This window comes from Petromyzon marinus, chromosome 53, assembly GCF_048934315.1.
Source record: "Petromyzon marinus isolate PM22_M1 ecotype Great Lakes invasive population chromosome 53, UKy_Petmar_22M1.pri1.0, whole genome shotgun sequence".
Taxonomy (NCBI): domain Eukaryota; kingdom Metazoa; phylum Chordata; class Hyperoartia; order Petromyzontiformes; family Petromyzontidae; genus Petromyzon; species Petromyzon marinus.
The window spans coordinates 2,546,125-2,566,675 of NC_133719.1; the positions used below are offsets into that span (position 1 = coordinate 2,546,125).

At 47.9% G+C, this 20,551-nt stretch overlaps 1 protein-coding gene across 1 annotated transcript in view; it reads right to left on the reverse strand.

The window, feature by feature from the left end:
* Window positions 1-18,911: 18,911 nt before the first annotated feature.
* The window catches only part of LOC116953951 (trafficking protein particle complex subunit 6B), a 36,791-nt gene continuing 35,151 nt past the window's right edge, over window positions 18,912-20,551 (reverse strand). The window contains exon 6 of the mRNA XM_032974288.2: window positions 18,912-20,311. Within this exon, the coding sequence (XP_032830179.1) occupies window positions 20,280-20,311 (32 nt within the window). The 3' untranslated portion in view covers window positions 18,912-20,279. The remainder of the gene's footprint in view (window positions 20,312-20,551) is intronic.

A 20,551-nucleotide genomic window follows, 5' to 3' on the forward strand; every position in this document is an offset into this window, starting at 1 on the left:
AGTAACTACATTATCAGTGGTGTAGTAACTACATTATCAGTGGTGTAGTAACTACATTATCAGTGGCGTAGTAACTACATTATCAGTGGCGTAGTAACTACATTATCAGTGGCGTAGTAACTACATTATCAGTGGCGTAGTAACTACATTATCGTAGTAACTACATTATCATCTCAGGGGGCGATGCAGCAATCGGTAAAGTGCCCCCCCCCCGCCCCCCAATATTTGATGTCTATCGGACGGTCGCACCTCGAGGCGATGGTCGCTACGCCGCCTGTAGTAACTACATAACTACTGCAGTAGTTATGTAGTAACTACATAACTACTGCAGTAGGCCGTGGGTTCGCTCACGGTCTCGAATACTTCACGCTGTCGGGGGTGCTCCTCCCTCTTGGCAAGGTCAATGCCGGCGCGAACAGCTCAGCTCCTCCGCCTGCTCACACTCAGGTGACGGTGATGAAGACATCGCAGCAACGGAACATTACCGCTCTAATTAAAATAAAATGAAACGGCGAACGTAAATTAAATCGTTTTCATTGAATTTTTTTTTAATATATATTTAATCCGCGTTTTAAATAAGCGTTGTTCTTTCTTACAGTGATGTTGGAAACAACAGGAGGAGGAGGAGGAAGAGGACGAGGTGGTGAAAAGGGAGGTGGATGTAGGGGGGGGGGGGGTAGGGGAGGTAGAGGAGGGGAGGGAGAGGCAGGTGGAGGAGGAGGAGGGGGTGGAGGAGGAGGGAGGAGGATGAGGTAGGTAGATGAGGAGGTGATGGGAGGAGGATGAGGTAGGTAGATGAGGAGGTGATGGGAGGAGGAGGATGAGGTAGGTAGATGAGGAGGTGATGGGAGGAGGATGAGGTAGGTAGATGAGGAGGTGATGGGAGGAGGAGGATGAGGTAGGTAGATGAGGAGGTGAGGGGAGGAGGAGGAGGATGAGGTAGGTAGATGAGGAGGTGAGGGGAGGAGGAGGAAGAGGATGAGGTAGGTAGATGAGGAGGTGAGGGGAGGAGGAGGAGGAGGATGAGGTAGGTAGATGAGGAGGTGATGGGAGGAGGAGGAAGAGGATGAGGTAGGTAGATGAGGAGGTGATGGGAGGATGAGGAGGATGAGGTAGGTAGATGAGGAGGTGAGGGGAGCGTGCATCTGCACGGGCTGATTGCGTTCCCCGTCTGAGTGGAGTTGATTGGTGACCAACTCCTCGCTCCCCGCGTCCCCCTTCTTGTTTGAGTAAATTTCTCTGCGGGGGATTAAATCTGCCCGTTAAATCTTTCCTTATTTCATTCATAATCTTTTCATTGTTTACGGCTCTCGCTAAGGAATCATCGTGACCATAAGTTATTGGCGAACGCGCGCGCGTGCACGCGCATACACGCGGCGCGCATCACGGGCACGGGCGCACTGACGGATCAAGGCACCAGCCCCTCCACCCCCACCCCACCACGGGCAACCTTGCGAAGGTCGTGCGTGGTCAGCACCACGCCCGGCCGCCTTTGTCTCCCCCGGCGGTGCTGACCGAGGTGGTGGTGCTGGTGGTGGTTGTTATTTAAACGCACCGCACCAGGTGCTCAATTTCAGGCCGACACCAAATTGAGGGTCCCGTGAACGGGAATCGAACTCGGGTCGCCAGGTTTCGTAGCACAGCGTCACCGCTCCCCCGTTGAGGCTGAGTCGCCCTAGGGGAGGCCCAGGACGGGTTCAAATCATCGCCACTGGTGTTGGCCGTGGGCGCGAATCGTCGTGAAGTTGACGGCTCAGCGCGCTCACCGCTGCGCCACCGCTCCCCACACACACCACCCACGCATGCATCTCCGCACACAAAGACAAAGGTCCCCCGTGTAGCCTGTAACAGACTGTCGGGGAAAGTGCTGTTAGCGAGCACCTACAGACACACAGACACAGACAAAGGTCCCCCGTGTAGCCTGTAACACACTGTCGGGGCAAGTGCTGTTAGCGAGCACCTACAGACACACAGACACAGACAAAGGTCCCCCGTGTAGCCTGTAACACACTGTCGGGGCAAGTGCTGTTAGCGAGCACCTACAGACACACAGACACAGACAAAGGTCCCCCGTGTAGCCTGTAACACACTGTCGGGGAAAGTGCTGTTAGCGAGCAACTACAGACACACAGACACAGACAAAGGTCCCCCGTGTAGCCTGTAACACACTGTCGGGGCAAGTGCTGTTAGCGAGCACCTACAGACACACAGACACAGACAAAGGTCCCCCGTGTAGCCTGTAACACACTGTCGGGGAAAGTGCTGTTAGCGAGCACCTACAGACACACAGACACAGACAAAGGTCCCCCGTGTAGCCTGTAACAGACTGTCGGGGCAAGTGCTGTTAGCGAGCACCTAGGAAGGCCGGCACGGCACACACGAGGGGGTGGGTGGCCAGCACCACGCACAGACACACACACACAACGTTCTGGGAGGAGGAGGAAGCTAATATATAACGGTCAGAAAGTAATGTGATTCACAGGCTGGTGATTCGGCCCGTATTGCTTTGCCATGTGTTGCGGTTAGGAATTGCGGATGTTTAATGCATGAGATCCGCGTGCTGACAAATGGTTATGGAGATAAACATTTTATTGTTTTAAACCATAAACACGTGTACATATACGTAGTAACATAAATATAGTTATGCACGTGTAAATGTAATGTATTATTAATATTATTGTTATTTAAGTATATACTTTTTTTTGCATCTCTTTCATATGAAAAAAAAAACAGGTTGTGGTGGAGGCAGCGGTGAAGCAGAGGTTATCCGGACAACGTGGGTCGTGAACTCGAGTGGTGGTCAAGGCTAACACCGCCACCGTGGCTATGAGATGTTAACTCCCTCGCCTGGTGCACAGGAGGTCATGGGTTCAATCCCGACCCCAACGATGCCCGCTGTCTGTTCGGATTTTGACTTAAAACTTTCGTGACTGCAGTAATTCATATTGTTGGTTCTTTCGGCCAAGTCACGTTGATGGAAAATAAAAAAAAGAAATACAATTTTTAAATAAATGAAAATAAAAAAATTCAAGCAAACAAAATCATGATCGCAACACAAGCGGTCTTCATTAGGCCTGATGAAGACCGCCTGTGTTGTGATCATGTCTGATGAAGACCGCCTGTGTTGTGATCATGCCTGATGAAGACCGCCTGTGTTGTGATCATGCCTGATGAAGACCGCCTGTGTTGTGATCATGCCTGATGAAGACCGCCTGTGTTGTGATCATGCCTGATGAAGACCGCTTGTGTTGTGATCATGCCTGATGAAGACCGCCTGTGTTGTGATCATGCCTGATGAAGACCGCCTGTGTTGTGATTATGCCTGATGAAGAGCGCTTGTGTTGTGATCATGCCTGATGAAGACCGCCTGTGTTGTGATCATGCCTGATGAAGAGCGCTTGTGTTGTGATCATGCCTGATGAAGACCGCCTGTGTTGTGATCATGTCTGATGAAGACCGCTTGTGTTGTGATCATGTCTGATGAAGACCGCCTGTGTTGTGATCATGCCTGATGTAGACCGCTTGTGTTGCGGTCGAAACGTCGTGGCGTTTTTTTCATTTTATTTAATTTTTGTTTTCTATCTACGTGACTTGGCCGAAATAATCGACTTAGCGGAGGCCCAGGGCCGGTTCAGATAATCATCACTGGTGTTGGTGGCCGCGAGCGGGAATCGAACTCGGGTTTGCTGGGCTCGTCACGCAGCGCGCTAACCGTTGCGCCACCGCTCCCCACACAGGCACACACACACGTGCAAGCACGTGTACAAACACATATTCATACACACAAACACACGTGTACAAACACATGTACATATATACACACAAACACACGTGTACAAACACAACAACAACAACAACAACCGCCATTCACCACTAAGTGGCGGTGACGTCACCACGACGCTTGTGCCAGGCTATGTGCACCCTGAGGCCACGTGAAGTGTCGAACGCCCGCTGGCAGGAGGTCACGGGGCAGACTCAGGTGCCACGGGTCGACTGACTGAGATGACTGGCTGATGCACCACCTGTGCCCCCTACTGTGCCAACCTGCTGTGCTTTAGCCACCCAGAGCTCCGCTCGTTGTGAGCGTCGCTCCTCCACCCTCCGTTGTTGTTGGAGGGCGACTGCCTCCAACTGCCCAGTAGCGTCCTTCACGAGCCTCCTCCACAGAGGCCGATCTTGACACCGCTGGTACCAGTCATCGGCAAGTCCACTCAGCTCCACGTCCCCCTGTACCACATCACTCCATCTCTTCTCTAGCCCGTGCCGCGCCCGTTAAGCCCCCTCAATCCGGCCGAACAAAAGCTGTTTCGGCATGCGGTGGCTGGGCATGCGGGCTACATGACCCAGCCATCGCAGCCTTGCCCGCCGGAGGAGCTCACCGATGGGACCTTGCCCAGATCTTTCAAGGATTTGTGAGCTCCTCACACAATCCAGTCTGGTTAAACCCAGGATGGATCGTAGGCAGGCCAGCCTAAATGTTTCCAACCGGCGAAGATGCTCCATTAGGGGGGTCCACGTTTCACAAGCGTAGAGAAGGGAGGGAATGACCGTGGCCGAGAAGACCTGAAGCTTAGTGCGGAGCGACAGACCAGGTAGCTTCCACACAGCGTTACGCAACCGATGAAAAGATATTGCCGCTCGACTGATTCGGAGTGAGACCTCTGCTGTTAAACTGGAGCCGGGCATAAGCACACTGCCCAGGTATGGGAAACTCTCCACTCTCTCCACAACTGCCCCATCACCGATTGGGAGTTGTGGGGGTGGAGTGTCCGATGGTACAAAATACCCAGGCAGGTGCTTAGTTTTGGTGGGGCTGATGGTAAGGCCCCACCTCTTAGTGGCACGCTCCAGTCTCAGCAGCAGCGTCTCCAACTCCTCCTCTGAATGAGCAGCTATTACCAAATCATCAACATACATAACGTGGTTGAGCAATAGGGAGCCATTCCTTGACCGCACCCGGGCATCGATCAGCCTCCCATTATATCTGTACAATATGGAGATTCCCCCGGTACAGCTATTGAAGGCTTCACGAACTACGTGGTCAAAACAGATGTTAAATAATGTGGGAGCCAGAGGACATCCCTGTCGCACCCCAAGGTGTACAGGGAATATGGCTCTGACTCCCGGCCACGTAGTTTTACCCGGGCCTGCTCACCATCATGAAGGTCCTTAATGATCGTGAGCAGAAGGTCAGATACTCCAAAAGCACGAAGAACAACCCAGAGCCCAGGCCTACTGATGGTATTATAGGCCTTGACCAGGTCAATAAAGCAGAGATGTAGGTCTTGTTGGAATTCCCTACACATAGATACATACACACAAACACACGTGTACAAACACATAAATACACACACACACAAACACACGTGTACAAACACATATACACAAACACACGTGTACAAACACATATACATACACACAAACACACACAAACACATACACAAACACACGTGTACAAACACACATACACAAACACACGTGTACAAACACACATACATACACACAAACACACAAACACACACAAACACACGTGTACATACACACAAACACACATACATACACACAACACACACAACACACACAAACACACACAAACACACATACATACAAACACACGTGTATATACACACACACAAACACACACAAACACACATACATACACACAACACACACACAAACACACGCGCGCGCGCCCCCTCCACTTAGTGCGCGCGGTGGCTAAGGGCGCTTTGTTTGTCACGCGTGAGCGACTCCAAATTACAGCTGTCACGGGCGGCAGCAGCAGCAGACCCCTCCACCACACACACCTCCACTCCCACCTCGTCTCCCTCCCTCCCTCCACCCCACACAACACCTCCTACACGTCCACTCTCACCTGCTATCACGCTCCTTCTCACCGCCTCTCCCTCCACGCGTCTCCGCTCCATCTCCTCCTCGCTCGCTCCACAAACGAACGCTCCCCACAACTCACGCGCAGACTGCGACTCGAGGCACGGCGGTCGAGAGGCAGCCGCGGTGGCTATGAGATGTTGACTACCTCGCCTGGTACACAGGAGGTCTGTGTCTCACTCTGTAATTATCATCACGGTGGCTATGAGATGTTAACTACCTCGCCTGGTATACGGGAGGTCTGTGTCTCACTCTGTAATCATCATCACGGTGGCTATGAGATGTTAACTACCTCGCCTGGTACACAGGAGGTCTGTGTCTCACTCTGTAATCATCACGGTGGCTATGAGATGTTAACTACCTCGCCTGGTTCACAGGAGGTCTGTGTCTCACTCTGTAATCATCATCACGGTGGCTAGGAGATGTTTACTACCTCGCCTGGTACACAGGAGGTCTGTGTCTCACTCTGTAATCATCATCACGGTGGCTAGGAGATGTTAACTACCTCGCCTGGTACACAGGAGGTCTGTGTCTCACTCTGTAATCATCATCACGGTGGCTATGAGATGTTAACTACCTCGCCTGGTACACAGGAGGTCTGTGTCTCACTCTGTAATCATCATCACGGTGGCTATGAGATGTTAACTACCTCGCCTGGTACACAGGAGGTCGCTGGTTCGATCCCGAGCCTGCATCACGGTGGCTAGGAGATGTTAACTACCTCGCCTGGTATACAGGAGGTCTGTGTCTCACTCTGTAATCATCATCACGGTGGCTATGAGATGTTAACTACCTCGCCTGGTATACAGGAGGTCTGTGTCTCACTCTGTAATCATCATCACGGTGGCTATGAGATGTTAACTTCCTCGCCTGGTACACAGAAGGTCTGTGTCTCTCTCTGTAATCATCATCACGGTGGCTATGAGATGTTAACTACCTCGCCTGGTGTGCAGGAGGTCGTGGGTTCGATCCCGAGCCTGACGCCTGCTGCTGTATATTTGTAGTTTCCGTGTCTCTTTTTCATCATCACGGTGGCTGGGAGATGTTAACTACCTCGCCAGGTATGCAGGAGGTCTTGGGTTCAATGCCGACCTGCTGTATATTTGGGGTTTGCGTGTCTCTCTCTCTCCCCGTGGTCGCGGGGATTTATCTCCGGGTCCTCCGGTTTTTCACCGCACATTAAAATCAACATCGTCACACGTTTAGAGTCTTTGGCCGCTGCGACATTTCCACACGATGATGATGGTGATGAGCCCACTTTGTTGAGCTATCAATTTGTGATGGCCAGGTCGCGTCTGAAAAAAAGAGCTACATAGCTTAATGGGGCTTTGCCCCGTCAAATAAAATGTTTAGTATGTCTCTCTGTGGGTTTCCGTGGGTCTATGAGTCTCTTATGAGTCCATAGAAGCACGTGTTTGGAGTATTTCGCTGCTATGAATGTCCACACGCTGACGATGAAGCCCACTCGCTTGAGCAATCAATTTGTGACCGCAAGGTCGCTTCTGATAAAAGAGCTGCAAACGGCTCAGTTGGGGGGGTGCCTTACTTGGTTAAAAATAGAATAGTTTAGTTTATAGTTTATGGGAGGGCAGGTTGGTGGGGGTGGGGACACGCCTGAGGTTTCACGCCGGAGGGGTCACGTGCAACGTGGAGATGGAGCGGGGAAATTCCATCGTTATGCAGGAGCGAGACGGGCCACGCATTTGTGGGGGCGGGAGACCCCATCCAGCAGTGGAGAGATCAGCTGCCCGCCAACCCCCACATTGGACCAACCCACGTGGCTGGCTGCCCGTCCGCCTGCCGCTTCTGATTCAGGATCGATGTAATCGATGTAATCGATGTAATCGATGTAATCGTTGTGTTTATGCTGCAGGAGGAATCCGTTTGTTCGTCTCTCAATCCGCTCGTCCTGGTGATGGTCGCAGCGGCGGCGGCGTTGAGTAGTGGCGGTACACACCGCCCTTTGCCTGGCGACTTCAGCACTGCATTACTATACACTACACTATACACTACACTATACACTACACTATACACTACACTATACACTACACTAGACTATACACTAGACTATACACTAGACTATACACTACACTATACACTACACTATATACTACACTATACACTACACTATACACTACACTACATACTACACTACACACTACACTACACACTACACTATACACTACTATACATTAATATACACTCTACACTACACTATACACTACACTATATACTACACTATACACTACACTATACAGTACACTATACACTACACTACACACTACACTACACACTACACTACACACTACACTATACACTACACTATACACTACACTATACACTACTATACATTAATATACACTATACACTACACTATACACTACACTATACACTACTATAGATTAATATACACTCTACACTACACTATACACTACACTATACACTACACTATACACTACTATACATTAATATACACTATACACTACACTATACACTACACTATACACTACACCATACACTACACCAAACACTCATACACAATAAACTACTATACACTATACACTGCTATACACTAATACACTATACACTACACTATAGACTACACTATACACTACACTATACACTACACCATACACTACACCATACACTATAAACTACTATACACTATACACTGCTATACACAAATACACTATACACTACCATACACTACACTATACACTACACTACACACTACACCATACACTACACCATACACTCATACACTATAAACTACTATACACTGCTATACACTAATACACTATACACTACTATACACTACACTGTACACTACACTATACACTACACCATACACTACACCATACACTCATACACTATAAACTACTATACACTATACACTGCTATACACTAATACACTATACACTACTATACACTACACTATACACTACACCATACATTCATACACTATAAACTACTATACACTATACACTGCTAAACACTGATACACTATAAACTACTATACGCTATTTTATGAGACCTCCTTTGCCAGTAACAAGATATAGGAATAGGTTTTACCCTTTTAACTGGCACAAAAACTGACACCTTCATTCAAGGCATCATGTTTGCAATAAGCACAACACAAGCAGTCAAAATGCAAACAAAAAAGACAACTCTGATAATAATATGCACTATGCATATGCACTATGCATTTTTTGTGCCAGTTAAATGGGTAAAACCTATTCCTATACTATACACTGCTATACACTAATACACTATACACTACTATACACTACACTATACACTACACTATACACTACACTCATACACTGCAAACTACTATACATTATACACTGCTATACACTAATACACTATACACAACTATACACTACACTATACACTACACCATACACTCATACACTACAAACTACTATACACTATACACTGCTATACACTAATACACTATATACTACTATACACTACACTATACACTACACTATACACTACTATACACGAATACACTACTATACACTAATACATAGCTACACTATACATAACTATACACTAATACACTACTATACACTACTAAACACGACTATACACTACACTATACACTACTATACAATACTACAATATACACTACTATACTATACACTACTGTACGATACAATACTATACTATACACTACTATACACAACTATACACGACTCGCTATACTCTTTGGTTTCAGTTTTTAATTTTTTAATTTTCAGTTTCAGTTTATTTTTGTTGGTATAGCCCTGTGAGCCATTCGGCTCTTGAATCTGATGCAACCACTACAAACAAAAAAACTAAAACACGAACAAGAAAATCATCTTAAAGTGACTATGTGTTGACTGTGCAAACAGAAAATCCATGGAAAAAAACAGCTAAAATATTCCTGAAATAAGCACCGTACACCAACGCTGTCTGCAAAAAATCCCAGTGGGATGCAAGTCAAACAACAACAACAACCACAAAAACTTAGATTAAGTCATCAGTCTAACTCCGTACTACAACAATAACAAACATGTCCAAGCCAAAAAACGTTTTCGAAATCACCAAAAAATAAAGCCATAATTATAACGTAACAGTGATCATAGGGAATGTGACCGAATTTTTACAATAAACTACATAAATAACATGTAACACCCAATCCTAGAGCCATAGCTGGCTGCATGAGTTACTCCACAACAACAGAAGCATCGGTCGGAGTATCAAATTTTTCAATGCACCTTGAAGATCAGCACGCTAAATCAAAATACAGAAAATACTTTGCAGCGTCATCCGGAGCGAAACATTTTATTTTATTTTACGCCAATGAATAGCAGTGTCAGCTAGGGGTGTACAACTCCTCTAGAGCAGTTTTGAGAGAAGATCTCATTGGTAGCGATTCAAGTTGCAGTTTATTGGCAATTCCAGACCCTGGGGGCATCAACAGCAAAGGCCCTTTCCCCGGTTTTTGTACGGCAATAGGGAATGTGAAGCTGGTAAATGAGCGAAGACCTGAGGTCAAATTTGTTCTTTGAAACAGAGAGGAGATCCAGCAGGTACACGACTATACACTACTACACTACACACTACACTACTACACTACACACTACTACTACACTATACACTACTATACACTACTACTACACTATACACTACTATACACTACTACACTATACACTACTATACACTACACTATACACTACACTATACACTACTACTACACTATACACTACTATACACTACACTATACACCACTATACACTACACTATACACTACTATACACTACTACTACACTATACACTACTATACACTACTACACTATACACTGCTATACACTACACTATACACTACTACACTATACACTACTATACACTACTATACACTACTACTACACTATACACTACTATACACTACATTATACACTACTATACACTACACTATACACACACTATACACTACTACTACACTATACACTACTATACACTACACTATACACTACTATACACTATAATATACACTACTACTACACTATACACTACTATACACTACTACACTACACTATACATTACTATACAATACTACTACAATATACACTACTATACACTACTACTACAACTACACTACTACTACACTATACACTACTATACACTACACTATACACTACTATACACTACACTATACACACACTATACACTACTACTACACTATACACTACACTATACACTACTATACACTATACTATACACTACTATACACTGCTACTACACTATACACTACTATACACTACTACTACACTACACTATACACTACTATACACTACACTATACACTACACTATACACTACTACTACACTATACACTACTATACACTACACTATACACCACTATACACTACACTATACACTACTATACACTACTACTACACTATACACTACTATACACTACTACACTATACACTGCTATACACTACACTATACACTACTTCACTATACACTACTATACACTACTATACACTACTACTACACTATACACTACTATACACTACATTATACACTACTATACACTACACTATACACACACTATACACTACTACTACACTATACACTACTATACACTACACTATACACTACTATACACTATAATATACACTACTACTACACTATACACTACTATACACTACTACACTACACTATACATTACTATACAATACTACTACAATATACACTACTATACACTACTACTACAACTACACTACTACTACACTATACACTACTATACACTACTATACACTACACTATACACACACTATACACTACTACTACACTATACACTACACTATACACTACTATACACTATACTATACACTACTATACACTGCTACTACACTATACACTACTATACACTACTACTACACTACACTATACACTACTATACACTACTACTACACTACACTATACACTACTATACACTACTACTACAATATACACTACTATACACTACTACTACACTACTACTACACTATACACTACTTTACACTTCTACTACACTATACACTACTATACACTACTACTACACTATACACTACTATACACTACTACTACTACACTATACACTACTATACACAACAACATACACTACTATACACTACACTATACACTACTATACACTACTACTACACTACTACTACACTATGCACTACTATACACTACTACTACACTATACACTACTATACACTACTACTACACTATACACTACTATACACTACAAACTACACTACTATACACTACACTATACACTATACACTACACTATACACTGCTATACACTACAGTATACACTACACTACTATACACTACACTATACACTACACTACTATACACTACACTATACTATACACTACACTATACACTACACTATACACTATACACTACACTATACACTACACACTACACTGTACACTACATTATACACTACACTACACTCTGTACACTATACCCTACACTACTATGCACTACACTACACTATACACTACACTACTTTACACTACACTATACACTACACACTATACACTACTATACACTACACTATACACTACACTACTATACACTACACTATACACTACACACTATACACTACACTATACACTACTATACACTACTATACACTACAGTATACACTACACTATACACTACAGTATACACTACACTATACACTACACTATACACTACTACTACACTATACACTACACTATACACTACACTATACACTACTACACTATACACTACTATACACTACTACACTATACACTACTACACTATACACTTATCTATACACTACTACTACACTATACACTACTACTACACTATACTATACACTTATCTATACACTACTATACACTAGACTATACACTACTACTACACTATACACTACAAAGATACAACAACAACCCCGATAGGAGTGCAATGTATAGGTAAGGTAAGCAACGGACTGAAATTAAATTAAAACAAAATGCAGGCCTGCTTCAAAAAAATGTGAACACGTTGGAGACCTTGCAACAGCGCCGCAAGAAATGTGCTCCCGCCTCCGGGCTCTGGATCCCACCTGGGATGAGAATTCTTCCAGGAAATGCGTTGACGACGATGGCGAACACGTGGAGAGACTCGTCGACTTTTTGAAGCTATTAACACGACGTTCGTTGTCACGCTACAGCGTATTTATCCGTTCTTTACCCATTTTTTTTGACGCACCCTCTCTCTATATATGTAAGTTGCACGTGGCATGAGTATTCTTCGATTTACGAACGCGGGCACGTTTCGACGAACCAAATGGGAATTCCCGCGTGAGCGTGCAGTTTCACTTCGGCCGCCGCATCCATCCGCGGACAGCAACGCAGTATACCTGGGAGCATCGGTGGCTTGGAGATGTTAACCACCTCGCCTGGTGTGGGTTCAATCCCGACCACTGACGCCTGCTGCTGCTGTATATTTGGAGTTTGCGCGTGTCTCTCTCTCTCTCTCTCCCCGTGGTCACGTGGATTTTTTTCCGGGTCCTCCGATTTTTCCCGAGCATATTTAGAATCAACATTGACGTGTTTAGAGTTATGTGAAGATGATGATTGTGGCGGGTGACGGTGGTGGCGGTGACGGTGGTGGCCACGCTGCTGCAAGGGGCTGCCTGTAACCCAGCGCTGTGGTGGGGGTTGAGGAGGAGACGTACCCCTCCACATCACCCGCAGTGCAACAGTGACACCTCCACATCACCCACAGTGCAACAGTGACACCTCCACATCACCCGCAGTGCAACAGTCACACCTCGACACCTCCACATCACCCGCAGTGCAACAGTAACACCTCCACACCACCCACAGTGCAACAGTAACACCTCCACATCACCCACAGTGCAACAGTGACACCTCCACATCACCCACAGTGCAACAGTAACACCTCCACATCACCCACAGTGCAACAGTAACACCACCAAATCACCCACAGTGCAACAGTGACACCACCAAATCACCCACAGTGCAACAGTAACACCTCCACATTACCCACAGTGCAACAGTAACACCTCCACATCACCCACAGTGCAACAGTGACACCTCCACATCACTCACAGTGCAACAGTGACACCTCCACATCACCCACAGTGCAACAGTAACACCTCCACATCACCCACAGTGCAACAGTAACACCTCCACATCACCCGCAGTGCAACAGTAACACCTCCACACCTCCACATCACCCACAGTGCAACAGTAACGCCTCCACATCACCCACAGTGCAACAGTGACACCGCCACATCACCCACAGTGCAACAGTGACACCGCCACATTACCCACAGTGCAACAGTAACACCTCCACACCTCCACATCACCCACAGTGCAACAGTGACACCGCCACATCACGCACAGTGCAACAGTAACACCTCCACATTACCCACAGTGCAACAGTAACACCTCCACATCACAAAGTGCAACAGTAACACCTCCACATTACCCACAGTGCAACAGTGACACCTCCACATTACCCACAGTGCAACAGTAACACCGCCACATTACCCACAGTGCAACAGTGACACCTCCACATCACACACAGTGCCACAGTAACACCTCCACATTACCCACAGTGCAACAGTGACACCTCCACATTACCCACAGTGCAACAGTAACACCTCCACACCTCCACATCACCCACAGTGCAACAGTAACACCTCCACATTACCCACAGTGCAACAGTAACGCCTCCACATCACCCACAGTGCAACAGTAACACCTCCACATTACCCACAGTGCAACAGTGACACCACCACATTACCCACAGTGCAACAGTAACACCTCCACATCACCCACAGTGCAACAGTGACACCTCCACATCACCCGCAGTGCAACAGTAACACCTCCACACCTCCACATCACCCACAGTGCAACAGTAACGCCTCCACATCACCCACAGTGCAACAGTGACACCGCCACATTACCCACAGTGCAACAGTAACACCTCCACACCTCCACATCACCCACAGTGCAACAGTGACACCGCCACATCACGCACAGTGCAACAGTAACACCTCCACATTACCCACAGTGCAACAGTAACACCTCCACATCACAAAGTGCAACAGTAACACCTCCACATTACCCACAGTGCAACAGTAACACCGCCACATTACCCACAGTGCAACAGTGACACCTCCACATCACACACAGTGCCACAGTAACACCTCCACATTACCCACAGTGCAACAGTGACACCTCCACATTACCCACAGTGCAACAGTGACACCTCCACATCACCCACAGTGCAACAGTAACACCTCCACACCTCCACATCACCCACAGTGCAACAGTGACACCTCCACATCACCCACAGTGCAACAGTAACACCTCCACATTACCCACAGTGCAACAGTAACGCCTCCACATCACCCACAGTGCAACAGTAACACCTCCACATTACCCACAGTGCAACAGTGACACCTCCACATCACCCGCAGTGCAACAGTAACACCTCCACATCACCCACAGTGCAACAGTGACACCTCCACATTACCCACAGTGCAACAGTAACACCTCCACATCACCCGCAGTGCAACAGTGACGCCACCACATTACCCACAGTGCAACAGTAACACCTCCACATCACCCACAGTGCAACAGTGACACCACCACATTACCCACAGTGCAACAGTAACACCTCCACATCACGCACAGTGCAACAGTGACGCCGCCACATTACCCACAGTGCAACAGTAACACCTCCACATCACCCACAGTGCAACAGTGACACCACCACATTACCCACAGTGCAACAGTAACACCTCCACATTACCCACAGTGCAACAGTAACACCTCCACATCACCCACAGTGCAACAGTAACACCTCCACATTACCCACAGTGCAACAGTGACACCTCCACATCACCCACAGTGCAACAGTGACACCGCCACATCACCCACAATGCAACAGTGACACCTCCACATCACGCACAGTGCAACAGTAACACCGCCACATTACCCACAGTGCAACTGTAACGCCCCCACATTCCCCTTTCCCAGTCATTCCAACGTACCGCAGATTGCCAAGTTCCCTGAAAAGGTGAATTATTAAAGTTTTTTTTTTAAATTAAATCATTGTTCAATCCTTTTATATTCACATTCACCATTATTATCACTTTAGTTTGTATTGTGAAAAAGAGGTTAGCAGTAGATTTGACAAATCCCAAATGTTTTGCATTAAATTAATGGTCAAAGCTGCTCCCGTTTATGCAAATTTCGTTCTCAGCGTCGCTTGAACGCACCCTTTTCGTAAATCAAGGAATGGCTGTACAAGTACGGATGTATGTATGTACAGGAATATGGAACTTCTTTCAAACCGTATGTAGCCACCCGCGCTTAATGTGAGGTATGCTGGCGGGAAGGACAAACTAAAGCCCCCAAAACAAAATCAATTCTACTTAAGAAATGGGTTTTAAAATCGAGATGATTTAAAAGTGCATAGCTCCAAGTGGCGTCCGAATTTGAAGACGATTTTTCAACACCAAGTGCAACCTCAGCCAAGGCAGTAAAGCTACAAGTCACGGCTGGTCACGTGACGTTTTACCAGGTAAGGGCCCCACTGAGCTATGTAGATCGTTTTCAGGAGCGACCTGGCCATCGGGGAAATTGAAAGCAGCCAAAATACTCTGAACGTGTGACGTCGACTCTAAAGGTGGAGGCAATGATCGGAGAAGCATCCACACGCCCACGGGGGAAAGAGACACGCAAACTTCAAATATCCAGCAGGCATCGTCGGGGTCGGGATTGAAGTCACGAACCTCCTGGTTACCAAACGAGATGGTTAACATCTCCAAAGCCACCGTGATTATGAGAGAGACACGCAAACTCCAAATACAGCAGGCGTTGTTGTCAGGGTCGGGATTGAATCCACGACCTCCTGTATGCCAGGCGATGGAGTTAACATCTCCAAAGCCACCGCGGACTTCCCGAGTGGCTTCAACCCTCGACGAGTGAGGAGCAGCCAACAACAGAAGCAGGCCACGTGGCACCCTTACGCATTCATTATTTATTCAGTTGTCTGTTCCCCACAGGTCACCGTTAATCTGCCCACGGGTAATAGGAGTGGGGTTAACTTCGATCTGGGTATTGGTTTTAGCAAATTCGTACGTGGGGGGGGGGGGGGGGGAGACAAAGGCGGCCGGGCCGGCTCAGTGCTGGTCTCACCACCCCCTCGTGTGCCACCGTCCCGGCCTTCATCGGTGCTAACTCGCTCAAAGCACTTGCCCCAACAGTCTGTTAAGGCTATACGGGGGCTCTTTGTCTTTTGACACACACAGACACGCTCACGGCCATGTGTTTGCGTGAGGTGTGTGGCGAGCGGTAGTGGAGAGGTTAGCGCTACGCTGCGCTATGAACAACACAAACAGAGTTCGATTGCCACTCACGGCCAACGCCAGTGACGATTATGTGAACAGGTCCTGGGCCTCCCCTAGGTCGACTCAGCCTCAAACGAGTACCTGGTGCGGTGTGTAGTGAACATCGCCACTGGAGAGACAGATATTTGTGTATGTGTATGTATAGCGAGGTGTGTGCATGGTGAGATGTGTGTGGAGCGGTGTGTGTGGGGGGGAGGTGTGTTTGTGTGTATGGTGAGGTGTGTGTATGGTGAGGTGTGTGTGTGTGTGGTGAGGTGTGTGTGTGTGTGGTGAGGTGTGTGTGTGTGTGTGTGGGGGGAGGGAGGGAGGTGTGTGTGTGTATGGGAAGGTGTGTGTGTGTCAGTCAACCCGTGGCACCTGGGTCTGCCCCGTGACCTCCTGCCAGCGGGTGTTCGACACTTCACGTGGCCTCAGGGTGCACATAGCCTGGCACAAGCGTCGTGGTGACGTCACCGCCATTTAGTGGCGAATGGCGGTTGTTGTGTATGTGTGTATGTGTGTGTGTGTAGGTGTGTGTGGGTGTGTGTGTGTGTATGTGTGTGTATGTGTGTGTATGTGTGTGTATGTATGTGTGTGTATGTATGTGTGTAGGTGTGTGTATGTGTATGTATGTGTGTAGGTGTGTGTATGTATGTGTGCGTGTATGTGTGTGTATGTGTATGTGTGTGTATGTGTGTGTGTGTAGGTGTGTGTGTGGGTGTGTGTAGGTGTGTGGGTGTGTGTGGGTGTCTTGTAAATATCCATTGACGAACATCGACCCCAATCAACGTTTAAGCTCGGGAATCAATTATTTATATTTCTGTGCAAATGAGATCGGAATGTTCAGTGTGTTCGTGGGGAACAAACACTCCACACACGGGGAGACAATTAAACCGCTGGGTGGGTGGAGGTGGGCGGTGGTGGGCGGAGGTGGGCGGTGGAGAGCGGAGGTGGGCGGTGGAGGGCGGAGGTGGGTGGAGGTGGGCGGTGGTGGGCGGTGGAGGGCGGAGGTGGGCGGTGGAGGGCGGAGGTGGGTGGAGGTGGGCAGTGGTGGGCGGTGGTGGGCGGTGGAGGGCGGAGGTGGGCGGTGATGGGCGGAGGTGGGTGGAGGTGGGCGGAGGTGGGTGGTGGTGGGCGGTGGTGGACGGAGGTGGATGGTGGTGGTGGTGGTGGTGGGCGGAGGTGGTGGAGGTGGGTGGTGGTGGGCGGTGGTGGTGGGCAGTGGTGGGCGGACGTGGGAGGTGGTGGAGGTGGGTGGTGGTGGGCGGTGGTGGGTGGAGGTGGGTGGAGGTGGGCGGAGGTGGATGGTAGTGGGCGGAGGTGGGTGGTGGTGGGTGGGTGGAGGTGGGCGGAGGTGGGCGGAGGTGGGCGGAGGTGGGCGGTGGTGGGTGGAGGTGGTGGGCGGTGGTGGGTGGAGGTGGATGGTGGTGGGTGGAGGTGGTGGTGGGCGGAGGGATCAAGCGTTGCCCCCTCGTGCAAGGCGTGCGTTTCCTCCCACGTTTAATTGGCCGATAGCTCCTCCACCGTGCAGCGCGAGCACGGTGGCCTCACGTCCCCAATGTCGATCGAACAAAACTATTTAATTCTCTGCGCCGGGATTCGACAACATTCAGTGAGGAACCAATTTTTATTTTTATTTTACAGAATTTATTTTGCGTGCAGCCATTGGTGAGTGGGCTGAGACCATCAACTCGCGACAGTTTCATCACAGCTCAGTCTACGTGAGTCGATGGGTCTCTGCGTGAGTCGATGGATCTCTGTGTGAGTCTATGGGTCACTGTGTTAATCTATGGGTCTCTGTGTGAGAGTCTATGGGTCACTGTGTTAATCTATGGGTCTCTGTGTGTCTATAGGTCTCTGTGTGTGTCTATGGGTCTCTGTGTTAATCTATGGGTCTCTACGTGAGTCGATGGGTCTCGACGTGAGTCGATGGGTCTCTACGTGAGTCGATGGGTCTCTGTGTGAGTCTATGAGTCTCTGTGTGTGTCTATGGGTCTCTGTGTGAGAGTCTATGGGTCACTGTGTTAATCTATGGGTCTCTGTGTGTGTCTATGGGTCTCTGTGTGTGTCTATGGGTCTCTGTGTTAATCTATGGGTCTCTACGTGAGTCAATGGGTCTCTACGTGAGTCTATGGGTCACTGTGTTAATCTATGGGTCTCTATGTGAGTCTGTGTCTCCGTGTGAGTCTATGTGTCTCTGTGTGAGTCGACGGATCTCTGCCTGAGTCTACGGGTCTCTGTGTGAGTCTACCGGTCTCTGTGTGAGTCTACGGGTCTCTGTGTGTTTCTATGTCTCTGTGCGAGTCTACCGGTCTCTGTGAGTCTACGGGTCTCTCTGTGAGTCTACAGGTCTCTCTGTGAGTCTACCAGTCTCTGTGTGAGTCTACGGGTCTCTCTGTGAGTCTACGGGTCTCTATGTGAGTCTACGGGTCTCTGTGTGAGTCTGTGGGTCTCTCTGTGAGTCTACGGGTCTCTGTGTGAGTCTACGGATCTCTCTGTGAGTCTACCGGGCTCTGTGTGAGTCTACCGTACTCTCTGTGAGTCTGTGGGTCTCTATGTGAGTCTACGGGTCTCTGTGTGAGTCTACGGGTCTCTATGTGAGTCTACGGGTCTCTATGTGAGTCTACGGGTCTCTGTGAGTCTACGGGTCTCTCTGTGAGTCTGTGGGTCTCTCTGTGAGTCTACCGGGCTCTGTGTGAGTCTACCGGTCTCTCTGTGAGTCTGTGGATCTCTATGTGAGTCTACGGGTCTCTGTGTGAGTCCACGGGTCTCTCTGTGAGTCTACAGGTCTCTGCGCGAGTCATTGGCGACCGGACTGAGAGACCATCAACCTCAATGCGCTTGAGAACCCGGCTTTAATCGTAGACAGCTGACCCCGGATTCGAATTGGCGTTCTCTGGAGATTGCTGGCTCAGCCTGTTGACCTCTGCACTGCTGAGGCTCCCTCCCCTGGTGGAGATGTTCATCCGCAGACGCTCAGGACCTCTGTATCATCACCTGAAATTTACCTGCGATACGCACGCACGCACACATCACAAGGAAGATAGAATCAATGATGAATGATTGTCTCTCTGTCTCTCTCTCTCTCTCCGAGGACGACTCCGAGAGAGAGAGAGAGAGGACGACTCAGAGAGAGAGGACGACTCAGAGGGAGAGGACGACTCAGAGAGAGAGTGAGGATGACTGAGAGAGAGAGAGGACGACTCAGAGAGAGAGAGAGGACGACTCAGAGGGAGAGAGAGAGGGCG